The sequence below is a fragment of the Pseudorca crassidens genome, chromosome 16, assembly GCF_039906515.1.
Source record: "Pseudorca crassidens isolate mPseCra1 chromosome 16, mPseCra1.hap1, whole genome shotgun sequence".
NCBI classification, from domain to species: domain Eukaryota; kingdom Metazoa; phylum Chordata; class Mammalia; order Artiodactyla; family Delphinidae; genus Pseudorca; species Pseudorca crassidens.
In genome coordinates this window covers 30,349,514-30,367,537 of record NC_090311.1, presented here as the reverse complement: position 1 = coordinate 30,367,537, position 18,024 = coordinate 30,349,514, and the positions used below count along the sequence as shown (strand labels likewise).

Below are 18,024 nucleotides of genomic sequence, written 5' to 3'. Positions count from 1 at the left end.
GTGTAGGGCAGGCACAGGCAGTAACTCTTCTCTTCCTGGAGTGTTTGATCGGCCTAGAATTTGCTTCACTGTGGTTGGTCCAGGAAGCACTGGCCAGAGGCTGTGAGAAACTAGAAGAAGGTGGGACAAAAGGCCGTGTGTTAGATAAAGAGCGTGGCTTTCGAACCAGCAGTCAGAACCCGTGTCGTTATGGAGATTAGTGTCCATGGAAATGAGATAGAAACAACCACCATTTACTGAGCACCTTCCAGGTAGATAGGCACCAGTTAAGTATTTACTACGTCCATTTACAGATGGGGCTGAGCGAGGTTAAGCGAGATACAAAGCGAATAAAATGGAAGAGTGAAGATTGGAACACAGGTGTGTGAATCACACCCTGCGTACGGATGGGAAAGTGTGACCTGGCCGAGCCAAGCGCGATTCAAATAATAAAAGACCATTTGATTACAACGAAGGGCTTATGAATAACGGCAATACGACCACACTCCGGCCAGCGGGCACAACCGGGAACAGCCCGAAGGTCCCACCTCCCTTCGGCGCTTACGTGCGCTCCGTGACTACCGCGGCGGACACGGGGCCGACGACGGAGGCCGCATGCGCCCTGGCGTCCTGGAGGGCGCTCCCTCCCCCTGGAGGCTGCAGCGTCCGCACGGGGCGCATGCGTACATCCGGCGGGCGGAGGACGGCCCCGAGCCAGTGGAAAGATTTGGCCGAGCAAGTGAGCGGGAGCGGGCCGTTGGAGCGCGAGCGCGCAGGCGCGGCCGGCGTAGGGCCGCGACTCCGGAATCTCGGTGAGCCCCAGTCTGCGCCGCACCCCGAGCCGCAGCCATGGCCGCCTACAAGCTGGTGCTGATCCGGCACGGCGAGAGCGCGTGGAACCTGGAGAATCGCTTCAGCGGCTGGTACGACGCCGACCTGAGCCCGGCCGGGCACGAGGAGGCGAAGCGCGGTGGGCAGGCGCTGCGAGGTGCGGAGAGGGCCGGGGCAGTGGGTGGGGGCTGCAAAGGCTCGGGCAGGCGCCGCTGGGTGAGGGCCGCTTGGCCGCCCCCGCGCCCCCCCAGAGAGCCCCTTCTCTCCAACAGTTTATTTTACAGTTGAAAAAATGGGCCCAGGGTGGGGGATCGACTTGCTCAAGGTCACCCAGCGGAGTGTGAGGGGCAGTGCCAGGAAGAGGACCCGGGCGGTAGCCCCGCAGCTCACTGCGCTCTCCACGACACAGCCTTGAGAAAGTCCCCTTTCTCCTAGTCCGAGCACTTAGTAACTCGGGGACGGGTTGCTAAATGGGATGCCCGGTGTCTTCCAGCAGCTGTAACCAAGCCTACTCAGGAGGATGCTGGGGATCCTGGTGAAGAGGCAGGCCACATGCTTCTCCCCGCTGCGGGGGAGTGACGCGGCCCCCGGGGCCGGGGCGGGGCGGGGGGCGACCAGCAGGGTTCTAGGTACAAAGACATCCACGTGCTTGTGCAGAATGTTGTTTACCAGCATTCCGCAAATCCTGTGTCCAAAATGCGTCCACAAATGTAATTGAGTAAATGAATGATTTGAGTAGATCCTCTTCACAGCCCTATAAATTACACAGGTTTTATTCCCCTCCTTCCCATCCCTCCCTGGCCCTCTTTTCTAGTTGGGAAAGTGAGGATTGGAAAGATGACTTGTCCAAGGTCACATCTTATTCCTAGTCTGCCACCCTGGCCTCTGCTCTGGGGTTGAGTACCGGGTAAGTGCGAGGAACTGGTAGGCTGTTATGGGCAAAGGTGGAAGTGGCAATGAGATAAGCTGGCTTACCCAGGCTTGCCCCCGCTGGCAGACAGCTCTTTGTGATTTTGAAGCGCTAATAAGCATTCCCTGCTGCCAGCAATTCAAAGCGTCTCTGGACCGAGGAGGTGCTTCCACCAATCCTTCCCTGCTCCCTTTTAACCCCTGGACAAAGCAGCAGCCATTAAAAAGGGTCACTGATTCCTGGCTGATGTGAATCAGGTATTTGGCCCCAGTTTGCTCTCTCTAGCTTCTTGCCTTCACTGTAGATCCTTTAGAAATGAAGCAAAAGTTCGGAAAGTATGGGAAATGTAATCCTGCTGGGGATGTGTGTGAATACTTTGAGATGGCCTGGTGTGACCTCATACCGGTTAGGAGAGGCCAGGATAGGGAAAGTGCTGGTAAAGGAGGCCATTTTCCCTCCTGCTGTCTGGCAGGAAGAACTGTATGGGTCTGTGGTGGTTTGCTGATGACTAGCCTAGGACAAAGCAAATTGCAGCTGTCCTCTAAGACTGATCAAATGCCTTAACTTGTAATATCTTAAAATAACAGACCCTATTTCAGTTTTTAAGTAAATGTTAGTAGCATTAGTTTCAAAAGAAATCCCATTTAAAATTTTAATAACTGTTTAGGGGCATCACAGATGATTAAATAAAAAGTGAAAGACCAAAAGCAAAAACTGAATGATGAAGACCATATGAATAATCTAATACTGTAAAAGACCTAAAATAACATTAAATTCACTAGGGCTTTAAGTATTATAGGGTTTATAAAATCTTGAATGATTTCAGGAGGAAGCTACCAAGAACTGAGTTTTCCCATGCCGTCTTGCTCCTGGGGGGCGGATGGAGTCCACACTGCACAACACCAGCTAACCTCATCCCTGGGAGTGGCCTAGACTATGCTTTTGTTTGATGGCCAAGTTGAAGGAAGAGGATTTAGAGTTCTCTGTTAAGAGTTGTAAGGGGAACTGCTCTTTTCCTCGGGGACTGACTTCTGTATCCAATGTGCAGCACTCCATTGCAAGTGGAAAATGCAGTGAAACAACCAATAGCTTTTCAGCATGGGAGCTGAGGCTTGCACTGTGGATACTCAATTCCCAGTGACTCCCTTTTATTGGGGAGCCATTCCTCCCCATAAGATTAGGGAGGGGATGGTAAGTGAGTCTACTCGCACTTGTCAGTGAGCCTTAGTGATGAAATCTGTGTCTTTTCCCTTGTGGATTGTGGTGAGTTTCTTGGTGATTAATTCTCCCTTCCCCCATCAGTGTAGTTCTTACTGGCCTTATTCTCAGTTGAACGGCTGGCAGGAAAATTCACTTCACATTTCATTAATTACTGTTGGCCACCTCAACATGAGGCAATGCGCAGGAAAGTTTGTGCTGAATTTCAAAGAAGGCCTTGTAGCCTCATGGAAGAAAACAGGAATGTTTTCCTGGTCCACTACTTAAGGAAAGGGCCATCTCCCCATTAAAGTGGGAGGGAGAATAACCGTTTGTGAAACATGAAGACAAATAGTTGTAACTTACTGGTTGGGCCAATATAACTTGATACCACCCCTCAGTAACTGCTGTGTATGGAGGAGAGGTTCATTTACAAATGCATCAGACAGTGCACAGCATTTGCTCTTTCTCCAATGAGTGGCTTCTCTTAAACTTGGTTTAACAATTGACGTAGGTAGATTATATTCTCTGGGTAGTGAGGTAATTTGACGATAGCAGAAAGGAACTGTGGATGAAGAGGTTGTGATGTGATTTCCAATACTCTAGGGAAGGTATAATTTCATGCAACAAACTAGTTTTATCAGCATCCTCTAAGAGCTCTTGCTGTGTCCTGATTGTTGAGAGTTCAAAATCCCATTTCTCCTAGACCAGAGGTAGAGAGGACTGAAGTATGTTAATAATTATCAATCAGAAGTGACAGTTCTAACTAAAATACAAACATCAGGATCCTTAGAAATTAGCAAACTATGGAGATAGCTAGAGGTGGTGGTTATGAGTTAGATTTTTTAAAAATAAATTTATTGATGTATTTATTTATTTTTGGCTGCGTTGAGTCTTCGTTGCTGGGCTCGGGCTTTATAGTTGTGGCGAGCGGGGGCTAACTTTTTGCTGCGGTGCACAGGCTTCTCATGTTGCAGAGCACGGGCTCTAGGCGCACGGGCTTCAGTAGTTGCAGCACGTGGGCTTTGCAGTTGCGGCTCGTGGGCTTTAGAGTGCAGGTTTGGTAGTTGTAGCTCGTGGGCTTAGCTGCTCCGCTGCATGTGGGATGTTCCCAGATGAGGGCTCGAACCCATTTCCCCTGCCTTGGCAGGTGGATTCTTAACCACCGCGCCACCAGGGAAGTCCCCTGTGAGTTAGATTTTAGAGTCATACAGCCTGGGTTTTAATCTCTTTTGTGTAATAGCTGTGAGCTCGGATAGTTTGCTTAACTCCTCTAGTTTCTATTTTCACCTGGTAAGATGGGTTGTAATGATGTAACCTTATAGGATTGTTATGAAGACTAAATAAAACACATACAAAGTACTCAGTCCAGTGCCTGACAGATGGTAAGCTCTCTATAAGTATTAACTATTATATTTATTAAAAGATTCCAAGTTTTTTGAATCCTTACCTTGAAAGAATTAAAGCAAATAAATTCTTAAAGTGTGCTTAAGCACAGCACTCTGGGGATTAGGAAAAGTAGCCCAGATCTCAGGTTAGCTGGTTGACAGTACATTTGGGCCTTGGGTTAGATGAATTATTGGGGAACCACTGGGAAGTATATTGTCAACTGCAACATAAATCAACAAATTTTATCTTCCCCGAAGGCAGAATATTGTTTTTCCTGCTAGGGTGTACAAAATAAAATATTTAGCCAAATAATTTTCATTTGGGTTGTCTGTACGTGATGAAATTTATATGTAAGAAAATTCTGGCTCTAGGGAATTCCCTGGTGGTCCACTGGTTACAACTGTCACTGCCAAGGGTCCGGGTTGAATCCCTGATTGGGGAACTAAGATCCCACAAGCCACATGGTGCGGCCAAAAAGAAAGAAAGAGAATTCTTGCTCTAGAGTGGACCTGATTAGCTTATCACTTTCAACTTATAATTTCCAGATGCCGGCTATGAGTTTGACATCTGCTTCACCTCAGTGCAGAAGAGAGCAATTCGGACCCTCTGGACAGTGCTGGATGCTATTGACCAGATGTGGCTGCCAGTGGTGAGGACTTGGCGCCTTAATGAGCGACACTATGGGGGTCTGACTGGCCTCAATAAGGCAGAAACTGCTGCCAAGCACGGTGAGGCCCAGGTAAAGATCTGGAGGCGCTCCTATGATGTCCCACCACCTCCGATGGAGCCCGACCATCCCTTCTATAGCAACATCAGTAAGGTATGGACAAATGGAGGTTTGGCTCGCTCCACCCAGGACCAGGGTGTTAGAATCTGGGCTTCACTCTCTTAGCTTTTATTAGGGTCTGCCTAGACCCACTGAGTTTCTAATTTATGATAAAATAGTTACTTGTTTTTTTCTTTTCTTTTCTTTTCTTTTTTTGGCTGTGGGGTTTGTGGGATCTTAGTTCCCCAGCCAGGGATCAAACCTGGGCCCTCGGCAGTGAAAGCACAGAGTCCCAACCACTGGACCACCAGGGAATTCCCTAAAATAGTTAATTGTAATCCCCTTTCTCCAAGGAATGACCTCCACTTGTTAAAAGATTTAGTTAAGAGTTTATGTTGTTTATCTAAAAAGAATATATCTTTTTTACATCTACTGCCATGTTTTAAAAAAACCCATCCATAGCTGATAGGGCCTTCCTAAGCCAATTGCAAGATAAAGTGAATTGGTTAGAGCCTTGTAGCCTACCTTTTTTTTCTCCTTTCCTAAGTTATGTTTCTTTTGAACTGTCAGTCTTCCCTATAGAGGGTAATGGGGGAGGGAGGGGCAGGATAATAATTATCCCCTTTCCCAAGCTCTCAGTGCCCTGGTGAGAGACTTTCACCCATCACTTTGATCCTTCAGGGGATGAGAAATAGGCAGAATGGATGCAACTGGTAATAACTGATACGCTTGGATTTTTTGTTGTTTAGGATCGTAGGTATGCAGACCTCACTGAAGATCAGCTGCCCTCCTGTGAGAGTCTGAAGGACACTATTGCCAGAGCTCTGCCCTTTTGGAATGAAGAAATAGTTCCCCAGATCAAGGAGGGGAAACGAGTACTGATTGCAGCCCATGGCAACAGCCTTCGGGGCATCGTCAAGCATCTGGAGGGTATGTACGTTTTTCAGAGGGGCCCTCAAAGAGGGCTAAAGCAGAACTGTCATTAATCTGGACTTATTTAGTACGAAGGAGACCTTCAGGAAAGGGCTGGACATGTTGATAGCCTTAGAGACAGGCCAGATTGTCTCCTAGTAGAAACACATTCTCTATCCTTGTCTCTCAAAGCATCCTCTGCAGAAGCAGAGGCGGCCAGACCCCACTGGGTGCTTATTGCACATGCAGAACCTCAGGTCCCACTTCAGACCTGACTGAGAAGATGCATCTATCACCCAGGTAATTCAGATACACATGAAAGTTTGAGATGCCCACCTCTAGACTAGGATTACCAGTCGAAACTGCTGATAAAAATCCTTCTTAATCACAACCTGGTACAACTCCACAGATGAATCTCAGTTTGCATCTTAAATTGTTTCACCCAAGGGCCTAGAGGCCCAGATGTGCTGAGTTTTGGCAGCCTGGATGGACTACATAGGACATTTGAGATATGTATAGTCCAGCTTTACTACGGGCTTCCAGATCTCACTTTGGGAGACATACCTTTCATCCTTTTTTCTTGCTTTTCAGTGACTGAGAAATAAGCTACGGGGGCATTCCTTGGGTGAGCGATCTACTATAACACAGATCATTACTGTTATGACAAATACCAGAAAGGTTGTCTTGTTTTAATTCCTACGAAAGTCCTTGGAGGACCTGTTTCCCCACCTGGAGAATGAATAGCAACGCTGGAGAGGTCTGTGGATTCATATCTTGCTTGACTGATCATAGCGGGGTGTATTTTCAGGTCTCTCCGAAGAGGCTATCATGGAGCTGAACCTGCCGACTGGCATTCCCATTGTCTACGAATTGGACAAGAACTTGAAGCCCATCAAGCCAATGCAGTTCCTGGGTGATGAAGAGACCGTGCGTAAAGCCATGGAGGCTGTGGCTGCCCAGGGCAAGGCCAAGAAGTGAGGTCGAGCAGCAGATTACTTTCCCAAGGATTACCCTTCCTCCCAAGCCCATCCATTCCTCTGCACCTCTCCCCTGCACACGTCACACTGACGACATCTGTAGGCATCTTAAGCTGTAGCTGCGGATGGGGAGCAGTGGCTCCCAATTTCATTTTAGCCATTTTCTCTCTTGCACCCACTCCCTTCATACAGTCTAGTCAGAATGGCACCTCTGGGACATGGACCTCAGTCCAAGCCAAGGGAAGACTTATCCAAGAGCGTTGAGAGGTAGTAACTGGGGCGGGGCGTTGCTAGTGGTTTATTACTAAGGACCTGCTTGAGTAGGGGATAGGGAGGAACCATGCCAAGGTGTGACCAATGAGGAGAAGCAAGAGTGCCTATTTGTGTTCCCAGAGGCTAGCTGGGCACTGTTCTGTTCAGGTGACTGGGGGCTCTAGTCATTCCAGTGGAAGATGAATGTAACCTGCATGGTGATTCAATCAAACATTTCCTCCCTGACTCCAAAAGATTGGGATCAATCCTGAATGTTTATGTGTTGCATTTACTTTTACAAAAGAAAAATTTATATGTATATATAAATAAATTAAAAAAAAAAACCCTTCTGGGGTTTCTAGTGGCGGTTGAAATATTCCCACATGTGGTCATCAGAAAATGAGCCATTCCTTACACCGTCATGGGATAAGCTTCTTGACTTCTAAGGTGTAGGAGCTCATCCTGCTGTGTGTTTTAGAATCCCTCCCCCGCCTTATTGTTTTATGGCAGCGGAATGCCTCTTGATCACATCCAAGTGTGTCTTTCACTGTGCCTGATTTCTGAACCACGTTCCAGTTGCTTGGCCCACCACTTAGGCCCAGTACTCATTTGAGCATAACTGTAGTAAATCTTTTTTCCAGGTCAGTATGATAAAGGAGTGATGTGCAATATTTTCTGTGTCATGTGTGGTATGTCTTATCTGAGGAAATCAACTCAAACATTCAACTTGAAATGTCTCTCATTACCCAAGTCCTTGTATGACAGATTAAGAGCTTTTAGGACAACCAGTCACAACTTTACATAGCCTGGTCCAAGTATCATGTATCTCATTGGGTTTTCCGTGTTGGAGAGCTGAACGCTGTATTCCTGTTGCCTTTCTACAGCTCTTGCTCAGTGGTGCTGGTTACCGAACACTGGAAAATCAAATTCTGAAACTAGTATGCCCTCTTTAGAGTAAGGTAAATGCTTGTTTACTAGACTTAAAAAAGCCAACCCTTTTTTTGTTAGTAACTTTTAAACTTGATTCACACCTTTCTTTTTGGCCCCTAAAATTTTAACCCTATCAGTCAACTAATTAACACCCTCAAAAGTTACACATGCAGGAGAAAAGGGATATACAGTCATCCCTTGGTATCTGCAGTGGGGGACTGGTTCCAGGACTCCTGTGGATACCAAAATTAACAGAAGCTAAAGTGCCTTATGTAAAACTAAGTAGTACAGTTGGCCCTCTGTATTCACAGGTGTCACATCCATGAATAGGGAGGGCTGACTAATTATATACGTAATAGGGAAGGGGCACTACTCACATTTACCTTTTCTCTAAGGCCTTTGAAAAGATCATTGGAACATGAGAAAGCCCATAATGCCTTTCTCTTCTAGTAGGAGCAAGTAACACCATCTATAAAGCTCTTATGAAGTGCCTCTATGCTAGCCATTGGGTGAGTACGTTACCTACATAATCTCCAATCTTGACAACCTCTGAAAGGGCTGGTATCCCCAGTTTACAGAAGAGGAAACATGCTGAAAACGATAACAGAAACTTGCCAGAAGGTACACTACTAAGTACTGGAACCCAGATGAATGTTACTGCAACTAAATCAAAGATTCTTACTCTAAAATTTAAGTACTTTTAAGCATCTTGCTTTTCAAGTTTAGTTTTTTATTTGATCTACACATTAATCCTAGGAAGACCTTTAGTAATTTAAGTCTCCAGTAGCCTGGTGGGATGTTAGTTTACTTAGCTGGTACTGAATCTTAGACCAGAAGTTGGTAATTTTGTTTGATCAAGTGCTCTTCACCCAAATCAGGCTGGATCAGCTTTGATTACTACTACTCTATGTCCTGACATCACTTGAGTTTACAGCAGTCTCCATTCCTTGCAACTTAGACTCCTGGCTAGAACTCCTGCCTTATGGGCAGGAAAATAACAGAAAGCCATCCTCATTTACCATTATGGCTAGGAGGCCAACAACTACTATCCCTCCAAGACAGTGTCTCTTGGCCAGAGTAGCACATCAGAATCACCTGTGGAGCTGAACAAACCCTTAACACCCACAGGTTCAACCATGAGATTCGTAAGCAGGGCTAGGGCACCTGCAGTCTTTTTTTCCCCTGAACTCCCCCTGCTACCCCTTTACCACTTACAGGCAATTTTGAAGTTCACCTAACCCAGGCTGAGAACCACTTTTCCAAGGCACAGAAAGTATATCCTCCCTGTCTCTAGATTAACAAATATCACCATTACTACATATCAATCACTGTTTGGGCATAGCTATTCAGTCAGCTATGAGTACGCTCAAAAAATTTTTATTGAGCATTTGCTACGTGTTAATCACAGTACCAGGTACTGGAGATTTGAAGATAGAGAAGACAGCATGCTGCCCTTAAAGCTAAGGTAAGTAGGGGAGACACGCACACAACTAACAAACATGTAATACAATATTGCATGGTTAAGGGTGAGAAAATCTAACCTGGTTCGCAGCAGATCAGAAGGCCATTACCCAGTTGTTTCAAATGTTCTTCTTTACGACACTTTTTAAAATTACTGTTTGAAATTATAACATTTCCGTATTTGTTTACTTTTCATTTGTCTCCCCTCCCACCAATGGTCCCCCCCCACTAGAATGTAAGCTCCACAAGGAAAGGATTCTATCATGTTCACTGCTTTACTCCCTAGTTCCTGGAGCAGTGGTGGGCAGAGGAGTTGCTCAAATATATTTATATAATGAATGAATGATGTCCAACAAGCACTTATAATTAATTAACCAATGTCAATTTGGAGAGCCTCTAATTGCATGCCTGAGGTTTCTGTTCAATACTTGGAAAAATGAGGCACCATGGTACAGAAGGAAGGGCCCAGGCTTTACAGTAAAACAGATCTGAGTTTGAACACTGTTCTGCCTCTTGATGTCTGTGAGATTTATTAATTTTTCTAAGCCTTAGTTTACTTATCTGTAACATGTGGAAATAATTGCTACTTTTCCGGGTCACTGTGAAGTTCAGAGATAACATAAGTAAAATGGCTAACACTGTTGAGAAAATCAATTGGTAGCATCTTTCTGCAAGGCAATAAGGGAGAATCTAACCAAAAATTTAAATGTGCATATTCTTTTACTCAGCATTATACTGCTAGGAATCTGTTTTGCAAAAGAATCATAGGCATGCACAAAGATATATGGTATAAGGATTTTCCCTGCAGCACTGTCTGTAAAAGAAAAAAAGTTTAAAAATATCTATCAATAGGAGACTGATTATATCAATACAAACTACACTGAAGTATCTAGCATTAAGTCCTGGCATTTAGTAGATACCTGATAGAAGGCAATCAGTTATATAATAACAACAATAATATATAACAGTAATATTGGCGTGTACTAACCACTTTTATACATTTCCTCATAATAATCCTATGAGGTCATACTATTCCAGATGAGGAAACAGACTTAAAGAAATAAAAATAATTTGCTCAAGTATCAGTTCAACATCCTGATTGTTATAGTACAGCATATTATTATTTTGCAAAATGTTACCACTGGCGGAAACTGGAAAAAGTGCATAAGGGATCTCTGTATTATTTCTTAAAACTGCAATTACTTACAATTATGTCAATAAAAATTTCAATCAAAAAAAAAACAAAACGGGCTTCCCTGGTGGCGCAGTGGTTGAGAGTCCGCCTGACGATGCAGGGGACACGGGTTCGTGCCCCGGTCTGGGAAGATCCCACATGCCGCGGAGCAGCTGGGCCCGTGAGCCATGGCCGCCGAGCCTGCGCGTCCGGAGCCTGTGCTCCGCAACGGGAGAGACCACAACAGTGAGAGGCCCGCGTACCGAAAAAAAAAATAAAATAAAAAAAACAAAACAACGTATAACCCGGCTTAAGGCAACGAGAGGACACAAACCCAGGTGGGATGACTCCAAACCTTACCCCAACCATTCTCACTTCACAGAGAAGACATGGGCTCCCTAATAACATCTCAAGAAGTGACATAATTCATCTCTCCTTTCATTCTCTCTGCAACCTCCCCATGCTTAACCCTCATCCTTTGCTTGTCCTCAAGCTTGTGTGTACATTCCTGATTCTGCACTTTGCTTGGGCTTCTCTCTCTGCTCTGAATATCTTCACCTCACTTATCTTAGTTCTTTAATTCCTCTCACTTCATGTTACAAATCCTTTCCTGGCCACTTCACATGATAGTGTTCTGTACCTCTTTTCAATTCAGATTTAACATTTCCTGGAGTATCTACTGTATCAGTAATACTTTGTTTACCAAATTACTTTCAGAATTACTAACATGCTACCTGAATCACCACATGTGTCCCATAATTTTCACTAAACCATAATCTCTCTAAATGAGGAAATGTATATAAAGTACTTAACCTAGTGCCTGACACATAGCAAGTACTCAATAAGCAAAAGTATGTACAACAGAATATACAAAAAAGATTGGCAATTAGGCGTTGTCTAGAGCAAGAAAGCACGTAACACATGTCTGTTAATCGGTGCCACCAGGCAAGACCCTGCTCTAAATGTCATGACACTGTTTAGATTCTTTTCCCTACTCAATATAATAGAAACCATAAAATTCTTTTCGTAAAAATGTTTTCTTTTTCACAGCAAAAAATACATATTTATAAGACTGTCAGAAAGAACAGGCTATTTCCACCATCATACAGTTGGTTTGCTGGTGCCTCCAAAAGAGAAATTTATCACTCAAGAGGATGAAATCCACTGAACGATTCACAGGAAAAATGTTTTGCCTATAGAGTAAGATTTTTCTAGAGGTGGCTGCTGGCCAGCCCCAGGTGCCTGAATGAAGACAACAGCACCCTGATGTCACGTTCACACATGTACTCTTGGAAAGAGCTTACTCCTGTGCATGGGGTAAAGTGTGGCTTCTTAGGTCTGTAAGAATTCAGGCTGTACTCGGGCCACTTTCCGGAATTCTTTAGTGTGGGTCTTAGGGCACTGCATCTCACACCAGCTGATGGGAACCATCTGGACACCTGGAAGGGAAAAGGTGGAGTTGGAGATGGGACCCCAAATATTTGCTTGAGACCCTTCTCTTTTCAGCTGGGTATGAACTGAAGTGTCACCAAGCTGCCTAATGAACCTCACCTCATACAGAAAAAAACCTTGTTTATTCCACTGATTTATGGAGTGAGTGCCTCTTTTCCTTAGATTATATAAGGAGAATCATTCTAATCTCAGTAGTAAGTATCTACACTAGTATTGCTTTTTAGATAATTAAAAAACAAGGGAAATGAGGGAAAACAATGGACTAATCCCAAACCCTAGCTCCCAGGTAAAGGTAAGCATGTGGAAGCATGGACAAACTCACCCGATTCACTGTGGGCCACCACCACTCCCAGCTCATTTTCAGCAGTGGTTAGGAGGTAGTTGGACTGCGCATCACCTAGGGAGATCTAGTCACATCACACTGGTAAAGGAAAACAGAGTTATAAGCCATCCCTCCCATAGCCACTTGAGTGGTTTCTCTACTTCCATTTCTTCTTTTGACAAAGGACCACAAGTCTGAGGGGAATAAAGGATACCACTTTGGCCAAGACAATGTCCCCTGGGCGGAAACTCTTATAAATTTCAACCTGTAAAGAAAGAACAGGAGTGTTAAGTGAAAGCTCCGAATCAGGTCTACATGAAACTATTAACACCCCTGGCAGAACCAGTCAACTTCTAATCTCAGAGGGTGGAAGTCATCACTACTCAAGTCAATCAACAACTTTCATTGTTTCTGTGGCATCATCACATAAATGAAAGATTTTGAACTCAGTAACCTAATCAGGAATCTGACTTGGACAAAAGTACTATAGTTGCTCTGAAAGGCTCCAGAGTAAATCTGAGGAAACAGCAATGAATAAATACGTGGCTTCAAAGGCAAAGAGTAAACTAGCCCCTCTCTGGTCAACAAAGTGAACAAAAATGATATGAAGAGGAAAGGGACAGTGAAGTGAATTCCACACCTTCCAGAAGGGAGCACCTTAAAATTCCTTGGACTCCACATTTCCATAGACCTTTCAAATTCACTGGAATAATTTAAAAGGATTGAGATTCCTAAAGCCATGAAAAAAAAAAAGAACCAACCAACAAACCTTGTCTTTTTCAGTAGCTCGGACGTCTTCCTTGCTATAAAGAAAAAAGAATTAACAGAAAGGTTAATTATCTGTGAGAAAGAATTATCCTGCAGACTCCTGGCAGACAAAGAGCTACAACAGCAGAGAGAACAAGTCCTAATGGGGACCCAGCGGCCACCCAGAGGAGCAGGGTGAAGATGTATCCCTAGTCTTCTCCTGGAGGAGAAAACCACATTTCCCATTCTTGGATCACACAGAGCAGCAGTATCAATACCTCCCACTAGAGAAAAGTGGATCAGATTTAGCTGGGAAGGATAAGGAACTTCACTGCCTTAGGAGAGCTTCAACAGAAGCACCACAGAACAACACAGAATCCTGACGGTGGAAAGAGCCTCAGATGTTAAATTATCTAGCTCACGAGAATTGTTTGTCCCTTCTCAAGAATCCATAGGAAAAAATTTACCATTTCACCCACTACCCTTTTTATTGTTTTACAGTCCTTGGGTTTAATTGATATTAAATTCAAGAAAGAAAGGTACTTCCTAAAATGCTTTCTACTTTGTTTGATATGAATCATCCCTACAATGCTAATCTCCAGCTTAGCTCAACCCTTTTTGTTTTATTTAAAGCCCTATCTCATTAATATTTTCCTTTTGTCCTAACTCACATGTTTTAACGTTTTCTTTGGCTACTACCTGGGGAGAATCAAAGCACAAAGGAAGAGAGAAATGGGCAGGAATAGAGAATGTAATTGTTCCTAAAAATTCCAGGCTCCCATTCTATCCTAACCTCATTCCAGGTGCTGAGGCAAATATGAAGACAAAAATACTTCTTACCGGATAGTTCCTCGAAAAGAGTTCTTAAGCGGTGTGGACCCCACATATAGGATGTGTACTTTGGCAAAGCGTGAATTGATGCTAGAGACCTGTGCAATAGAGAAAAGAGCAGCACTAGAGTGAGTATTAGTCGTTGTCAGCTGAAGGAGGCGGGAATAAACTAGGATTTTGGTCCAAGCAACCCTACTAAGTATAGAAGTTAAGACAAGTTAACTCCTACTTATCCCTGTATAAGTCATATTTGTAAAGTGGAATAAGAGCCACTCTGGCCACTTAATAGAGTTACTGTGGAAATCAAATAAGATGGAATAGGTTTTGAAAAATATACAAGTCTAACATAAATACACAAGGGTATTTATAGTATATAGCAAATCTAGCTAGACCTTTAACAGATCTTACTATGAGCCCTGTAGTGTGAACAGAATTTAAGTCTCCATTTCAGCTGCTGCATAATATTTAGATCACTGCCTCTCCAGTTATTTTCAAAATAACACATACATTCTCTCTCCCGTTCTGTTTTTTTTTAAATTTGGCATGCTTCGCAGCTTGCGGGATCTTAGCTACCTGACCAGCGATTGAACCCACGCCCTCAGCAGTGAAAGCTCGGAGTCCTAACCACTGGATCGCCAGGGAATCCCCACATAGATTTTCTGCTGGAGAAATTTATAGAGAAAAACTAAGAGCTGCAAGTTAATTTAACTGGCAGAGAGTGGGGATGGGCAAGGAGTACTGATATATTATAGTTACTGACCAGTACCGCATTAATGTGTACTTTCCCTCAAAGACTATCAAATCTTTTGTTTCTCTGCAGAAAGAGTTTTGCTTCAGTTGTTCAAAAATGGGCCTTCTGGGACTTCCCTGGCGGCACAGTGGTTGAGACTCCGTGCTCCCAGTGCAGGGGGCCCGGGTTCAATCCCTGGTTGGGGAACTAGATGCCACATGCATGCTGCAACTAAGAGTTTGCATGCCACAACTAAGAAGCCCGCATGCTGCAACTAAGGAGCCTGTGAGCCACAACTAAGGAGCCTGCCTGCCACAACTAAGGAGCTAAGCCACAACTAAAGGAGTCCTCGAGCTGCAACTAAGGAGTCCACATGCTGCAACTAAGGAGCCCACCTGCTGCAACTAAGACCCGGCACAACCAAATAAATAAATACTAAAAAAAAAAAAAAAAAAAAAAGGGCTTCCTTATCACCCTTTGGTGCCCGTCTCCCAGACAAAAGTAAAAAATTACAAACTCAGGGAATCAGCTCTGTGAAAGAACTATGGAAGCTTGAACTTGACCTCATTGATCATTATCCTAGAAATCTCTAGACCAGCATAGTCCAGTAAAACTTTCTGTGATGATAGAAATATTCTGTGTTGACCAATATGGCAGCCACCAACCACCTGTGGCTACTGAGCACTTGAAATGTACCTAGTGGAAGTGAGAAAATAAATTTTAAATTTTGTTTAATTTTAATTTATTTAAATTTAAATGGCCATATGTGGCTACTGGTTACCATATTGAACAGTGCAGCTCTACAATGATCATTATTTCAGCATTGGACAGTATCGTAAGCAGGGAGGTTAGGACCAACTTACCTTACAGGTTACAATAGCTCCCACATCTGGCAGTAATTGGGACTCTGTTTCTCTCATCACAGATATGACAGGAAGCTACAGAGAGAACAATAAAACATGAATATCCTTGCTAAGTCTTGGGTAAAAGTGTCTGTGGCTTGAGAATAATATAGGAATGCCATGGGCCACAGTTGAGGTCACAAGTGCAGGTGGACTACAGATTCATTTGCAGTCCAGAGCAGAAAGCCTTAGACATTTTAGGCTATAGGATGGCCAAGGGGCCACAGGAAGAAAGCTGCTAGAAGACATAATCTAACCATTTCAGACGAGTTCTAAGTTTTCTGGTGATTTTCTTAGAGCTTTCTGGCATACAACTATATTGCCTGTAATCACGGATAATGTGACTCTTTCCTCCAAAGTTATACCTTTCTTTCTGTTTGTCATTTTATTGGACAGGCTAGAATTTCCAAATAAATGTTATATAATAGCATACATAATAGCACCTTGTTCACTATGCCTCAGCTCTCCTGGCCTTTTTTCAGTTTCATGAATTCACTAAATTTCTTCCCATCTCAGGATGTCTATCCAACCTGTTCTTTATGCTCACCCACTCAACTCTTATTTATCCTTTATTCAGGATAAATATAAATATTCAGGTTAAAAATTCAGGTTAAATGTCACTTCTGACTAGGGTGGGTTTGCCTATTACATGTTCTCATGGTACCCCGTAATATGCTTTCAGAGCAGGAATCACATTTGTAAGCATACATTCATTTGAGCATATATTTGCTTACAGTTTGTGTTTGTGCCCCCGATAAGAGACCATGTGTATTTGGCTCATTACAACATCCCTAGAGGTCAGCACTGTGCCTGGCACATGAAAATGCTCCACAGATAGCTATATGTATAGCTATGAAATGAACAAACTTTCAAATCCTAAGGAAATTCCCAAATTGATCGAATAAAAAGTCTCTCATTTTATAGATGAGGAAGAACCTAAAACCAGAGTGTTTAAGTTTCTTATCTAAAGCAGAATCAAGGTTTAGTCAATACTGAAGTGTTCTAACTCTGAATCCTCTTTCTACTACGCTCCTTTAAGCTGCTCCTTCAAGAACTGCTTATCTGATCCTGAGCTAATGGTGGATCAGCCTCTGGAACCAGGGAGAATAATATTACTCATGCATTCAACAAACATCTACTGAGCATTTATCTTGTGCTAGGCGCGGCGGTTATGGAGTCTACGGGAGAAGGGTCTAATGGGGAACTTATTGATATAACTGAGTGTTTAATTACATGCTGAGCTAAGTGCTTAGAAAGGGAAGAATACAGCTCTTTGTGAGTGCTCAACAAAACAGACAAAAACAAAACTTTTTTCGACTAGTGGCTAGGACAGCTCCTCTGAGAAAGTGATACTAGTGAGGCTATCTGAAGGGTAGGTAGGAATTGAATAGGCTAAGGAAGAGAGGAGCGTGTTCCAGTCGGCGTGTGTACAAAGGCTCTGTGGCGCACTGGCGACACTGAAAGAAGCCAGTAGTACTAGATAGCAGAGGGTGAGGCGCGGGTAGCGGAGCGAGATAAAGTCGGAGAGGTAGGCGACATTCGGACAGGATTCAGCTCACTGCAGGGCTGAGCTCGCCTCCACTCTTCCCCCAACTTGCTTCCCCGAGTGTCAGCAACACAACCAAGCCGGACCAACAAAACTGTTCTGTGATGGCTAAGTGCCCGGCAGCGGGGACCACAGCTGTTCAAACTTAAGAGACCAACTTCTTTTTTACTGAACGAGGCACTGAAGACGCGCCCGCAGGTCCCCTGCCTAAGAACTGCGAAATCAAAGGCAGCCTAAGAAAAAGGCAGAGACGGAGAAGAGGGGAAGCCGCCCCCTTTACCGCGCCGTTCTCGCTGCTCTTTATCAGGCAGCCAGCAAGCGACGAAAAGATGTAGCCATGCCGGGTGTAGGTGCCGCTGCCGGGGCTGCCCTCTTCCAAGTTACACAGACGTTCGCCTGCGGAAAAAACGCTGCATTAGCCACGGGTCCGCAGAAGCTGTTGGTCGTCGGGCCTTCCTGCCTCCGTTCCTGCCCAGGATTCGCTCTGGGCACCGCTGACTTACCGGGGATGCAGTACCTCACGGGTGGCGCCATGACTGCCCCTGTCCCAAGTCCGGAGGAAAATGAAGCCGACCTCTCATTGGCCAATATCCAGGTGCAGTTCCGCAGTAAGAAGCGTGCCAATTGGTGAGCTTTATCACGTGACCACCGGGAGCCCCCCCCCCCTTGAGATGTAAACTCCATTTCCCAGGTTACCCCGGGACGAGACCGGGGGC

At 44.4% G+C, this 18,024-nt stretch overlaps 2 protein-coding genes across 3 annotated transcripts; one reads left to right on the top strand and one right to left on the bottom strand.

Moving 5' to 3' along the window:
• The first annotated feature begins 716 nt into the window (after positions 1–716).
• On the top strand, positions 717–7,884 carry PGAM1 (phosphoglycerate mutase 1). The gene is made up of 4 exons (XM_067709819.1): positions 717–967; positions 4,852–5,126; positions 5,822–6,002; positions 6,793–7,884. The coding sequence occupies exons 1-4, from the start codon at positions 829–831 to the stop codon at positions 6,960–6,962; spliced, it is 765 nt and encodes a 254-aa protein (XP_067565920.1). The 5' UTR covers positions 717–828; the 3' UTR covers positions 6,963–7,884.
• Positions 7,885–11,796: 3,912 nt separating this feature from the next.
• On the bottom strand, positions 11,797–17,909 carry EXOSC1 (exosome component 1). Of its 2 annotated transcripts, XM_067709820.1 has the most exons (8): positions 17,812–17,909; positions 17,589–17,704; positions 15,724–15,798; positions 14,140–14,228; positions 13,322–13,355; positions 12,767–12,817; positions 12,553–12,637; positions 11,797–12,217 (listed from the first exon to the last, which is right to left on the bottom strand). In XM_067709820.1, the coding sequence occupies exons 1-8, from the start codon at positions 17,840–17,842 to the stop codon at positions 12,111–12,113; spliced, it is 588 nt and encodes a 195-aa protein (XP_067565921.1). In that variant the 5' UTR covers positions 17,843–17,909; the 3' UTR covers positions 11,797–12,110. The 2 variants fall into 2 exon arrangements, with proteins under 2 accessions (XP_067565921.1, XP_067565922.1); XM_067709821.1 differs by lacking the exon at positions 17,812–17,909 and having other exon boundaries at positions 13,318–13,355; positions 17,589–17,652.
• Positions 17,910–18,024: the final 115 nt, after the last annotated feature.

Coding starts and splice junctions, on each gene's coding strand:
- PGAM1 (XM_067709819.1), top strand. CDS start 829: ATGGCCGCCTACAAGCTGGTGCTGATCCGGCACGGCGAGAGCGCGTGG. Junction 968..4,851: donor CGGTGGGCAGGCGCTGCGAG/GTGCGGAGAGGG, acceptor TATAATTTCCAG/ATGCCGGCTATGAGTTTGAC. Junction 5,127..5,821: donor TCTATAGCAACATCAGTAAG/GTATGGACAAAT, acceptor TTTGTTGTTTAG/GATCGTAGGTATGCAGACCT.
- EXOSC1 (XM_067709820.1), bottom strand. CDS start 17,842: ATGGCGCCACCCGTGAGGTACTGCATCCCCG. Junction 17,705..17,811: donor CGTGAGGTACTGCATCCCCG/GTAAGTCAGCGG, acceptor TTTTTTCCGCAG/GCGAACGTCTGTGTAACTTG. Junction 13,356..14,139: donor TCTTTTCGAGGAACTATCCG/GTAAGAAGTATT, acceptor TTTTCTTTATAG/CAAGGAAGACGTCCGAGCTA.